The sequence below is a fragment of the Monodon monoceros genome, unplaced genomic scaffold (assembly GCF_005190385.1).
Source record: "Monodon monoceros isolate NGI ecotype Baffin Bay Population unplaced genomic scaffold, NGI_Narwhal_1 Super_Scaffold_11, whole genome shotgun sequence".
Taxonomy (NCBI): Eukaryota; Metazoa; Chordata; class Mammalia; order Artiodactyla; family Monodontidae; genus Monodon; species Monodon monoceros.
The window spans coordinates 1657942-1671245 of record NW_021703767.1 but is presented as its reverse complement, the minus strand read 5'-3'; the positions used below and the strand labels follow the sequence as shown (position 1 = coordinate 1671245).

General features: G+C 54.0%; 1 protein-coding gene across 3 annotated transcripts in view; it reads right to left on the bottom strand.

Annotated features, from left to right (window-relative positions):
* Nucleotides 1–86: 86 nt before the first annotated feature.
* Nucleotides 87–13304, bottom strand: part of TSPEAR (thrombospondin type laminin G domain and EAR repeats) — a 60076-nt gene continuing 46858 nt past the window's right edge. The window contains exons 11-13 of one of the 3 annotated variants that reach the window (XM_029215031.1): nt 5697–5884; nt 3196–3297; nt 87–298 (exon numbers count right to left, since the gene is read on the bottom strand). In XM_029215031.1, coding sequence (XP_029070864.1) covers nt 145–298; nt 3196–3297; nt 5697–5884 — 444 coding nt within the window. In that variant the 3' untranslated portion in view covers nt 87–144. Of the gene's footprint in view, nt 299–3195; nt 3298–5696; nt 5885–12660; nt 12862–13304 lie in introns of those variants that run through there. The other 2 variants (XM_029215034.1, XM_029215035.1) reach the window with 2 other exon arrangements.

The following is a 13304-nucleotide window of genomic DNA, read 5'->3' as shown; positions in this document are numbered from 1 at the left end:
GGCTAGACAAGAGCCAGGGGCGGCGAGGTGGTGGCTTTGGAAGCCACAGCTTCTCCCAGGCTCGTCCCCGTCCCCGGAGGTTCCTTCTCAGGTGAGGTTCTGGGGTGCGGCGAGGTGGGTCCCATTCCTGGGTCCCTGGGCCCATCACCCTGTCCTCAGCTTCAGCACCCGGGACAGCGGCTCCTTGGCGCTGGAGTAGACCAGGTAGGAGCCGGCAGCAGTGCGGAAGGTCTCCCAGTCCCTGCAGCCGAAGGTCGGGAGGCTGTGCACAGCCACGAAGCCTTCATACCCCTGCCACCTGTGGGGAGAGACTGTCAGCCTCGGGACAGGGACGCCGGCGCCAGGCTGCTCTCAGCGAGAGGAGAAGGTGCCTGGGCGTTGGGGCTCCCACTGTATCCCCTCTGCCGTGATCCTCGCCAGGCCTTCTTCACCTGCTTCTCCCACCGGGCACAGCATGGAGGGGCCAAGCATCCCAGCCTCACAATCCCCCCAGGTTACAATCACGGGGAGCTGGGCCAGGAGGGGCCTTCTCAGCCTGCAAAGAAGAAACTGAGGCCCGGAAGGGGGGACCTGCCCTGTCCGAGACCCCGCGGCTGCTCTGATCCACCCAGGGTCCTGCTCCCAGCCTAGATTGCCTTCGGATTTCTCCGTCGGGCGGGGGATGGGGAGGGCCTCCTGGTGGGTTAATAGTGGGGTCCGAGCTGAAGCCCCCTCCTCACTGCTGGGGTTGGCAGTGAGGCACGGCCCTCAGACACACACCTGGCACTGCTCAGGTATGGCACCCCTCTTGGGATGCAGGAACCCCACTGCCGGCACACGGCTCTGTGACCCCCGCTCCCACCTGAGGATGCCACACCTAGCCCTTCGTCCTGCCCCAGTCAGCGGTTTCTAGGTTTTGCCCTTCAAAAGGGATTTATCGACAGGTAGCTCTGTTTCCATTGGGTGGAGGCCCTAGAGTGGGCCGCCGGGATCAAAAGCAGTCGTAGTTTTAATTTAAATGTTTTTCCAGATGACTTCCTGGAAAGGTTGGGGTGATTCCTGTCCTGGTGGGGAAGGGCCAGCCCTCCCCACCGAACACACACACACACTCAGCACTGTGGGTCTTTAAACAGCGTCCAAACAGATGGGGGATGTGCGTCATCCTCGCGCTCTGAAACAACAATTTCTAACATGTTTATTCACATTGTCCATTTTTAGTTCTGAAGACCCTATTTATATCTTTTGCCCATTTTTCCAAATTCAAAACAAATCTTTTATTAATTTGTGGGGTTCCTGTTCTGCCATATGTGTTGTGGACAGTTTGTCCTTTGATTTTGAATGGGACGCCCTTTCCATAGAAAACCTTTAAATGTAGGCGGTCGGCCTGGCGGCCTCTTTCCAGCCTATGGAAGGTCTCACATCTTCTCTGCAGAACTTTGAGGTTTTACAAAGTCATCTTAGCTTTTCTTCTAATATTTCTGTTGTTGAATTTTTGACATTTAGGTGTTTGCTCCTTATAAAATTTACTTTGTGTATAATATGAAGCAGAGGTATAGGTGTGTTTTCTCCCAGATGGACAGAAAATTACAGGAAATTATTTTATTAATTCGTCTTTTTCTCACTGAGCTGAAATATAGCATTATCACGCTAGATGATTGTGAAAGATCGGCTCTTTTCTGGACTGTAGTCTACTCCTTCTACATATTTGTTTATGTTTAGCAAAAATCATACTGCTTTATTTGCACGCTGTCAGGACCTCCTTCACTATTCTCCTTTTCAACATTTTCTTGACCATCTTTGAAAATTTTTTCTTCCACATGAATTTTTAAATTACTTAAATTTTTAAAATTTTAAATTACTTAAAATTTAAAAATTAATTAAAACTTAAAAATTACTTAAAATTAATATTTTTTAATTACTTAAAATTTAAAAAAATTTTAAATTACTTAAAATTTTAAAAAGTTTCAAATTACTTAAAATTTTAAAATTACTTTTTCTTGTTGAAAACAGCAATTAATTAGAAAGTCTAAAGAAAATTGATGATTTTTCTAATAAAGTATAGATAAGCAAACTTGTCTCAGGAAGAGACGTAGAACCTGATTAAACCAATAGCCACGGGGGAGACTGGTCAAGCTGCTCCACAAACACCATTGAAAAGGAACCAGGCCGAGACGACTTTGTTACTGAATTTAACCACATCGTAAAGAAAACAGATTAGTTCTACTGTTCAAACTATCCCAGCCCACAGGTGTAGGTGGTGTGCCCATTAAGTTAGGTTCCATATCAAGTGTCCGGAAGAAATCACAGAGCAATTTTATTTCCTATTACAGATACAAAAACCTGAAATCAATCATAATGATTGGTAGCCAGTGACATGGTAAATAATTGCGCATCTTCGTTAAGTGACGCTTGTACCAGAGTGCAAGGTCACCTCTCATAAATCATTATGTCAACAGATTGACCGGGAAGATGCACGCCAGGCACTAAAGAATGCCCGCGGGGTGAGACTGCTCACATCCTGTCAAACTGTGTAACGCCCAGACCATTTCCATCACATCAGTCAGACGGAACGGCCGGTCACTGCTCCTACGACTCAAAATCATCCTGGAATTTCTAGCTAATTGAGAAAACTGGATAAGCAGTAAAAACATTAGAAATACAGAGGCAAAGTCGCTTTTATTTGTAGGTGTTCTTATACTTCTAGAGCTCCCACAGACATTTTTTCAGGAAACCATTAGAACTGAAAGAGATAACGTGGCTGGATGGCCAGATGCAACAATTAATCGTCAGGATACGCAGATGGAAATGGACATGTGCTTACAACTAGGAAAACTCCCAGAAGTGAAGGTATTGCGAACACCACAGTGCCTCTATGACGAAGTGTAAAATTTTATTGAAGGACACGTGAAAAACAGAGGGGTCTACTGTAGGCCTGGATGGAAACGTTTAAAGGATAATATACGAATAACTCTCAAATTAGTGTATCCACACACTGCATCTCTGGCCAAATCCAAAGTCGTGAGCCTCAGCGAGACTAGTGGTCACCTGGCTAACCCAGGGGCATCACCCAGACTCAGCCTGCACTCCGGTGCGCTGGGTGCCAGGTGACCCACAGGGCCCGATAACCTGTGACTCGCTCTGAGCCTGTGGTCACCAGTGGGGAAGGCAAGCACACGCCACGTGAACCGAGGTGGTGAGGAGGGGCACGGCCTTTACCTGTAAATAATACTGTTTACTGAGAAGGTATTTCCGTCGAAGGAGTTTGCAACCACCAGGAAATAGTCTTCTCCCACTGAGAAGAACTCCCAGTCCAGAGCACTGCAAAAGCAATGAGCAGACCTTAGGACACGGGACTCGGACATGTTGCCATGGAACTCGGGGGGCTGGAGTTCAGCCAGTTCTCCCCCTAATCTCAGAACTCAGGGCGGTAGGTCCCACTTCCAAAATCCACAGAAGGGGGAGCGATTTTCTCAGTCACACAGCCAGTTGGTCTATTCCCGGGAAATACAAATTAATTGTTCACTTTTTTAAATAAAAAAAATTTAATTGTACTAAAATACACAAAACTGTCTGTTTTACCCATTCTTAAGTGCACAGCTCAGTGGCATTCAGTCCATTCACACTGTTGGGGAGCCATCACCACTGTCCATCCACAGAACTTTCCATCTTCCCGAACTGAAACTCCGCCCGCATGAAACACTCCCTCCCATCCCCCCCCCCCCCCGCCAGCCCCCGGCCCCCACCGTCCTGCCGTGTGTCCCTATGAATCTGGCTCCTCCAGGGACCGCATATCAGTGGATTCTACAGCATTTGTCCTTTTTTGACTGGCTTACGTCACTGAGCATCATGTCCTCAAGGTTCATCCGTGTTTTCACAGTTGTCAGAATGTCCTTCCTTTCTGAGGCTGAACAATATTCCATTGTAAGAATGGACCACATTCTATCCATTCCTCTGTCGATGGACACTTGGGTTACAAGTGTCAATGCTGATGCTATGAACATGGGTGCAAAGGTCACTCACTTAGAAGAGGTTGAAATAGAGCAACAGTCCCGAGCTCGTGGTCACTCCATGAAGGCCTGCAGCACCCCCTGGAGGCGGGAACTTGAGGACACTGGCCGTGAGCTCACCCACTCACCGGCTCCTTCCCTGACAGCCATTCAGGTGCCAGCAGGGTCTGCTGACACAGAGACATTCCCCTACATTTGCAAGCTGTGGTTCTTACTGCAAACAGACCACTGCATCCTGTCTTCAGGAAGTGCCTCCTGAACTTGCTAAGGGTGAGTCTGTGCTCAGAGATGGCTCAATTCCCAGGGGTCTGACAGAGGGCTTCCAGGAAGGACATCCCAGAGCCCTGTCTATCCAAGGAGGCCAACCTGGGCATCAGCCATGGTCCCCAATCACCACTCTGATTACTGCATTACTGTCCTGTGTCCACTTTACAGATGAGGAAACCGAGGCCACAGCCTTGCAGCAAGTGGGAGTCACTTGGATGCCAAAAGTCAGGCCGGTGAATCTGCTTCCAGTGGCCTCAGGGTTATGGCTTATTCAGGCAGTAGAGGGCCCTTCTCTCTTAGTCGATACTCACCCCTGGGTTCCTTCTCAGTGGGGCACTGAGGGCGCTAGCCTAGAGCTCCTACAGGACCCTGGATGTGAGAGGGCCCATGGGGGTCCCCGGGGACATGCAGGGGGGCTGAGGCCAGTGGGGGCCCTGGGGCTCCTCACTGCTTCCTTCTTCTATTGTTTGGAATCCTGTCTCAGGCCACTTCCAGGCATTGCCAGTCACGATTCGGTCATTAAAAAAAGTCGTGGCCGTGGCCATGCTCATTGAGGGGCAGCGCCTCGTGCCGCGGGCAGCAGGGCAGCCGTGTGGCCCCCGTGCAGTATCCTGCCGGTCGCAGCTGGGTTCTAAAACCGAGGCCGTGGAAAAGATGCAAACAGCAAAGTGTTGACTTACACTGTCTGCCCCACAGCTCACATCGGGAGCTGCGTCGGCTTTAATCCAGGAGGAAGCAAACGTCTGGCGTGACTTCCCGCTCTCCCTCCAGAGCAGCAGGACAGTAAAGCCACTGGCAGTAATGGGAAGCATATCTTTATCCTTCAGAACCACACCATTTGGAAATGGACAAATATCCATCAACTGATGAGGGATGAACAAAGTGAGGTAAATAAATACAGTGGAATATTACTCAGGCATTAAAAGGAGTGAAGCACTGACGTACAACGTAGATGAGCCTTGAACACATGCCGAGTGAAAGAAGCCAGACACAACTGACCACAACCTATGTATTCCATTCACAGGCAGCATCCAGAATGGGGAAACCCAGAGGGACGGAAAGCAGACTGGTGGGTGCCAGAGGCTGGGGAGGTGGGGGGAGGGGCAAAGATAGCTAAAGGGTGGGGGTTTTTTTGAGGTGATGAAAATATTCTAAAGTCACTGTGGTGATGGTTGCACACACCTGTGAATTTAGTTTAAAAACACACACACAAGCCACATCGTTTGAAAGCAGAGTCAAGGTGACAACAGGAGCCACTATCACTCAGCTGGCCCTGGAGAAAGGCCTGCAGGGAGTGGGGAGTGAGGCCACGTCACACCTCCGGGAAGCGGGTGGGGCACCCGTGGCTTCCGGGAGGCACAGGCGCGCTGCCGTCTGTGGGCTGCCGGGCGGGAAGCGGGTCCCCCTGGATCCCTGCCCCACCCCCACCCCACGCCCCGGTACCTGCAGGTGCGGATCTCCTGGAACCTGACGAACGTCTGCGTGGTGACGTTCAGCTCGTAGATGACGGAGTCGATGACGTAGGAGTCGTTTTGCACTTGCATTTCCACGTCGTAGCGGTGACTATTCGCGACGGCAAGAAACACCCTCTCCCCGATGTGGAAAACCTCCCAGTCTGCGGCGCCAAACGTCTGGGATGGTGAGAAGGGGGCCAAGAGCACGCGTGAATGGAGACCCTCGGAATGGCCACCCACGCGCTCCAGACCCTGCGCGCTCCAGGCGCCAGGTGGGGGCCCCCCCGCCAGCACGGCTCTTTCCCAGCCTCACTGCACGTAAGTCAGGGGACCATCTGCATAAAGTGCTTCTTAGCACCTGTGCCACCCACTCCCCCACGCCCCAGTGTGCCCATCCAGGAGGTCCAGCTGCTACAACATCTCTGCCAGGGAGCCCTCCCTGCTCCCCCCAGTCAGGCTCTGAACTCCAAAGCAAACTCTAGGGACCTCTGGAGTTTCTCACTACACGCTGTCCCTGGCCTGAGGCTCTCCTTTGGCTCTAGGGACCACCCCATCTCTGGGTTCCTGTGCTGTCCCTCTGAAATCACTTATCGCCCTGGAGGGTGAGGTGTGCGTGGGGCAACAGGGCTGGACCTTTACGTGAATAGCCGGCTGCCAAGCCTTGTCCCCAGACCTCGAGCTGCATGAGCTGATTTGCAGGTGGGACCCAGGAGGAGGAAGTTACGGCCAGCATCTGGGGGGTGCTGGGATGAGGGTGCATGGGGAAGGGGAGTACCAGAGGGGTCCAGATCCAGGCCCTGGTCTGAGCCCTGAAGAGAGAGGGTGGGGCAGAAACAAAAGGAGTGACCACCCCTGAAGGCAGCAAGTGGCAGGGGCTTAAGTGGAGGCAGGGAGGAAGTGGCAGCTCCCCGCAGCAGTGAGGGGCCTGTGGCTGGTGGAACTGCGTGCCAAAGCTCCTGGGGACCCCAAACCACAGCCCGAGGAGGCCGCTGGGGTCTGAGCTCCTACGTCAGCAGAAAGGGGGTTGACTCTGTTCCCCGTGGGCTGGTGAGGGCTGCAGAAGCGCCGATGGGACACTTGGCATGAAATTGTATTTAAATGTTTTGCCTCTTGGCTTCTGGCTTCTGATCCTGGTGGAGAGATTTACACTAGACTGACCCTCCTGCTGATAATAATCGTGAACTCTGGATGCGATGCTTAAAAAAGTACACAGTTGTTTGAAGGTGCTGGACAAGGGCCGAGGGCAGGTGGAAAGTGGAGGGGATGCGACCCCCGGATGCATGTTTATCTGACGTTTTCTCTGAGGGCACTCCCCATCCTGGGGCGCATGGGCACAGCACTCGGATGGAGGCAGCAGGCTGGTTGGACATGGGAGTCCAAGGTGAGAGTTTGGGGCTTGCAGAGTCTCTAGAAATGGAAGGGGACTACCCTAGGAAGGAGGGAACCCCAGAAGGGGGAGCCTCAATGTCTCCTTAGTAACTTCTTTCAAGTCCTGTCCAGCTCCTGAGGTGCACACACAGGGGACAAGATCCCAGGGACCCAGAGACAAACAACAACTGAGAGGCTGAAGGAACTGACCAGAGAGTTAAGCACCTGGGGAAACAGGCAGGCGAACGTGACCCATAATCAAGAGAAGAAAGAGCAGGTAGAAACAGGTGGACACAGTGCAAACTTTACAGTAGCTATGATCACAATCTATAGGGAAATATGTGTGTGATGACCAATGAGATGGGCAGATTTGGAAAGCTAGGAAAACTCTAAAAGGAGCCAAATAGAAATCCTACCTGAAGAGGAAAATATCTGTATTCACAAATTTATTGCATGGGATCAAGAGCTACCAGGACCATCCAGAAGAAAGAATCAGTGAACTAGAAGAGAGACCGATAGACATTGCCTGAATTGAAGCGCAGAAAGGGGGAAAAACGTTTACAATAGGGATTTCCCTGGTGGCACAGTGGTTAAGAATCCGCCTACCGATGCAGGGGACACGGGTGAGAGCCCTGGTTCGGAAAGATCCCACATGCCGTGGAGCAGCTAAGCCTGTGTGCCACAACTACTGAGCCTGCGCTCTAGAGCCCGCGAGCCACAACTACTGAGCCCGTGTGCCACAACTACTGAGCCTGCGCTCTAGAGCCCGTGAGCCACTACATGAGAAGCCACCGCAATGAGAAGCCCGTGCACCACAAGGAAGAGTAGCCCCCGCTCACCACAACTAGAGAAAGCCTGCGTGCAGCAACGAAGACCCAACGCAGCCATAAATAAATAAATATGTTTAAAAAAAAAAGTTTACAATAAAGGTGAACAGAGCCTCCATGACTGAGGAATAATATAATGCAGTCTACCGTGCGTGTAATTGCGTCACAGAAGGAAAAGAAAAGAGAATGAGGCAGAAAAAACATTTAAATAAATGATGGCTAATGTTTTTCCAAATTTGCTTAAAAACACCAAACCACAGATCCAAGAAGATCAGAGACCCCAACCAGAATAAAGACAAAAAATACCCCACACCTTGACACATCATATTTAAATATCCGAGAATAGAAGGAGAAGATTGCGAAAGCCACCAGAGGAAGACGACACATTCGATATAGGGAAACAGTGGTACCAATGGTACCCGACGTCTCATCAGAAACAGTGGAAGCTTGACGTCAACAGAAAACCATCTTTAAAGTAAACGAAAGGAAAGACGTGAACCCAGAATTCTACAACCAGTGAAAATATCCTTCAAGGTAGAATAAAGTCCTTTTCAGATAAAAGTGGTGGAATGAGTTGCCAGCAGACCTGCTCTACGAGAAGTACCGAAGGAAGCTGTGAAGCTGAAGGGTGATTACAACACAAGGAGGGTCGTGTCTGTGGAAGGGACGCAGAGGGCGTTGGGAATGGTGAACATGTGGGTGTAAAGACAACCGACAGCAAAAATGATAAATTGTGGAGCTTATAACCTAAGTAGACGTGTGAGTCTATACATGCTCACAGTAGCCGGACAGACGGGTGGGGGTAAATGAAATCATGTTGTTGTAAGGTTATTACATTATATGTAAGGTATAATATTAATTCAAAATAGATTGTACACCTGAAACTAACACAACATTGTTTATCAGCTATACTCCAATATAAAGTAAAAAATTTTTAATTTGAATTGTACATATTAACAGGGACTCGTGGTTAATAAAAAATAGACTGTAGTAAGTTGAATACATATACCGTAATTACTGGAGCGCACAATTGCACAACACATTGAATCAACACAAAAAAGAGGAGATAGAAGACTATGTATGTGACAGAGGGCTTGTATCCAGAATATATAAGGAACTCCTACATATCAATAATGAAAGGCAGAAAATAAAATAAAATATGGGTAAAAGACTTGAATAGGCATTTCGCAAGGGGGCTCTAGCAAGCCAGCAGGTGGATGGAAACCCGCCATCTAGTCACCAGGGGATTTTGACTTAAAAACCACACTGCGGTGCGGCTTCACACCCAACAAGTAAAACTGCAAATACAGACAAAACCCGGTGTTGGCAAGAGTGCGGGGCGGCTGGAGCTCATGCTGTGCGGGGGAGCGTGTGAAATGGTAGAATCGTTTCGGAAAACTGCTGGGCAATGTCTGCAAAGTTAAACATCCGCCTACCTTATGGCCCAGAATTCCACTCGAGAGAAATGAAAACAGTTTGCCCACGGAAAGCCTTGATGAGATGCCTGTAGTAGATTTATTCATGACAGTGAAAAGCTGGGAACAGCTCAGGTTGGACGGACAAGGAACCGAGCCTGGAAGCCACGCAGCGCACAGGCTGGGGACCGGGCTGCTTCCTGGGGACACCGTGCGTCCCCAGACGCAGGTGGTCGTGGCGGGGGCAGAGCCAGTCACCCGGTGCCCAGCGATGCTGGAGGAACACTCGCATCCCCACCCCACGTGGGAAGCGGCTCCGTTTTTCTTTACCCGGACCGGGCAGGGCGGGTCTGATGACTGCCCCTCCTCGGAGGTCCCTTCCCCGCTTGTAGATGGGTCCGCGCCGCCCAGCGCGCCCTCTGGCCCAGGCGGCTCCGGTACCCGGCCAGGTCGCCCGGCTTGGTGTTTTCTCCACGCCCAGCAGAGGGCGTCGCCGCCCGGTTCGCGGAGCCCCGATCCCGGGCAGAGCCGCTGCCGTAGAAACAGGCCTGGGCCCGTCCTGAGGGGCCGAAACGAGGGAGCTCAAGCTAAAAGTGACACACGAGGACAAGGACAGGGGCCAGGACACCTGGCGTTGCCAACCCCTTCCGGGCCAGGAGCTGGGCTGAGGCCTTTCTGCATTGGCGTCCTCTCCTCACCGCGGCTCCGGAGGTGGCACTATGTCCCCTGGGGCCACCCGGAAACTTCCGAGCTGGTGGGGACACTCGGGCCCGCGGGGCCGCCAGCCTCATCTGCTCTGTGGCCGCTTCATAGACGACCGACGTTAAAGACCCGCACGAGTGTGCAGTGACACGCGCGCCAGCTCTGGCAGGTCGCAGAAACCACCGGAGAGGCCGGTGGGTGCGATCGCCAGCTCCTCCCCCCGGCACTGATGAGGCCACGTCAGTGGGAAACGCCCACAGCCGCGCACACACCTGCACACACGTGCACGTGTGCAGACACACAAGACACCTGCATGCACACACCTGCATGCACACGATTTTACACACAGTCCTGCATGCATACAAGTGTATACATGTGCACATACCTGCAGGCACACAAGCTTTTATGTACACACCCACCTGTATACACCTGTATGCCCTTATACCTGATGCACACACATGCATTGTGTATATACATGCACACCCTTGCAAGCACGCACGTGTACACACACTCCTGCACGTGTACACACCCACACAGGACAGGGGGCCAGGGCTGGTCTGAAGAGGGGGTATCCCACAGATTGCCAGGGCTGCCTTCCAGCTCCGACTCACTCCACCCTCAGCTCACTTGCCTTGAGCCGCAGCGCGGAGGAGGAGGGGCGTGCAAATGGGGGTCGGTGAAGGGGCTGTCAGGGCCTGGGAAACGGGGAGAAAAGGGCCAGGAACCCAGGAGGAAGGACGGGGGCGTGGCCAGCGGCAGGGAGGTGGGAGGAGCATCCAGGTGGGCGTGGCTTAGCACGGGCGGAGCGGGTGGGGGAGGTGTGCTCTCACCCTACCTCTGCTGTGCGCGCAGCTGCGTCAGGCGCCAGATACAGCAAGTACGCGGCGCCTCGTTCAATTTGAATTTCAGATAAATAATGGTTTTTCAGTGTATGTGTATGGACACGCTTTTACTAAACAATGATTCGTTGTTTATCTGGAATTCACACTGAATTGGGTGTCCGGTATTTTATCCGCCAGAGGCTGGCAGAGACCAGCATGGGGCCCCCGGCTCATGGTCACCGGCTAGCGATGAGCTCTCCTCGCAGGGTGGGACCAGCACCTGCGCCCTCAGCCAGAGGCTGCGCTGCCCCCGCTCGGAAGTGAATGGGGGACCGTCCCCACCCAGGGCTGCTCCAGCCTGGGCAGGGCGTGAGCGGGCCTGAGGACCCGCTGTCAGGCCGCTCCTGGACTCTAAGCGCATTAGGGACTCATCAGGGAGAGAAGAAGCAGTTCCCACATCAAACCCTGCCTGGCGCCGGAGCAAGGAGGCCAGGCACCTGCTGGGCTGGTGGGCCCTTCCCGCCCTCCTGAGCGGAATTCCCCCGGAGCTCTGCCCTGGAGTCCCCTGGCTGCGGGCCTGGCAGCCTCTGGAGCACGTCGAGGGACGATGGTGCTTCCAGGACTTGGCAGCTGGGAGCACCTGGAACCCCTGACGGCCTCCCTTGAGGGTGGGTGGGCTCCCGGTAACCAGCGGATCACTTCCTGGGGAGGAGGCCCTCAGGTTCCGGCTCTGATGGAGCAAAGACCCAAGGTCTGGGAGTGCCTGGGGAGGGAGGGGCGGGGCGCGCTGCCTGGGGAAGGCAGGCAGCCCCCCAAAGGGCCCTGGGGGGACGCTGCCATTCCCACTGTGGGCAGCTGGCTAAGGTGGGTGAGGGTCCCATCCTAGGAGGCTTCAGGGGGTGCCCCTCCCAGCTCTCCCCTGGCCCAGCAGCCCCTCCAAACCTTGCTCCTCCCCAGGCCGCCTGGTCCACTGCCCGCTCCTGCCTCACAGAGCAGACCCGAGGCACAGGAGGAAGCGCCAGGGCCCTTGCTAGCACCTGAGCCCGGCCCCTCCCGGCGCTGACTGCTGAGGGCGCTCTCACACCACCCTCCTTACAGACGTGCCTCCTTTTCCTTCGTTTCTGGACGTCTACATTCCCGGTGGAGACTACGTTTCTGACAAGCCCACAGCTTCACCCTCATCCCCAGACACCCACTGATAGCTCTGGGCAGCGCCTCTGCCCGTCCCCTCCACCTGCCCCGACGCACGGCTTCCTGGGGTTCACTGGCCATCTCCACTGGGGCCCCTGTCAGCCCTCAGCTGCGCCCCTCCCCCAATCTCCCACTGCTCTCTGTTCTCTTTTCTGCCAGCGGCACCTCCATCAGCCCCGCCTCCCAGGCAATAAAGCCCACCATCTTGGTCCACCATTCCCCTCTCCCCTCCCCCGGCCCCTCCATTCTGGGTCTACACGTGATGACTGTGACCACAGGCCCCACAGCCAGACAGCTCAGGGAGCAGAAATGCCAGGGGCTGGAGGCTGGATTTCTGTGGACAGAGCCCATTCCTTCCTGCACACACCCGGCGCGGACCTCCTTTGGTCCAAGATGGCGAGGCCAAGTGGTTGGAGCTGTGATCTCTGCCACCTGAGGAAGGTTCCAGGATTCCTGGTGGGAGAGGTGGGCAGGTCTGGAGGGTGGGGCTGAGGAATTCGTCCAGGGTGGGCAGCCAGCCTCCCACATACACCTGAGCCACAGACCTGGCGTGGGCATGGCCTGGGCCCTCCTGGTGAGCTGAACTCACCCCGCAGCCCTGGGACCCCGCCCAGCGCCCCTCCCAGCACCGTCTGTGTGCACAGTTTCGCAAACACCGGCATGCGCCCCTTGCCCGGCCGTCCCTCCAGAAAGGTTTCCCTGCGATGTGGGCACCTCTCCACCCACACATGCTTTCAAAGCACCGGCCTCTCCTGCTTCAAAGCCCATGGCCGTGAGAGATGGTGCAAAGCTCCAAATCAAGTGGAAACACATGAAGACATCTCCAGGACCTAAGAGGATTAAAACACAGTATGAAAAATGCTGGCAGAACATGAAAGTGGGACCTTGTGGGTTCTGAGGACTCATCGAGTGTGAAGAAACACGGGTCATAAGAGAAGGCAGCCTTCAGGCAGGGCTCCGCAGTTGTTTGCGGGCTCGGGTGGCAGCAGTGCCCCCTCGCAGCCCCCACAGTCACTCTGCCCGCTGGCCAGAGACACGCTCTCTCACAGCCACTGTGGTCCTGCTCTCGCCCGCCCTTGTGGGTGGTTCTTCCAGCTGACGTCACACCCCTCAGCTGGTTCTCCTTTAGGTCCTGTAACCCGAATGGCCCCTGCCCTGGCTCAGCTGGCACCGTCGCTGGCCCTTGGCCCCGGTCTCCCTTCTGTGTCTGAGGACTACGGCAGGGCTGGGTGCAGACTGGAGCTGAATCCAGATGCTGCCTGAAATGCAGAGT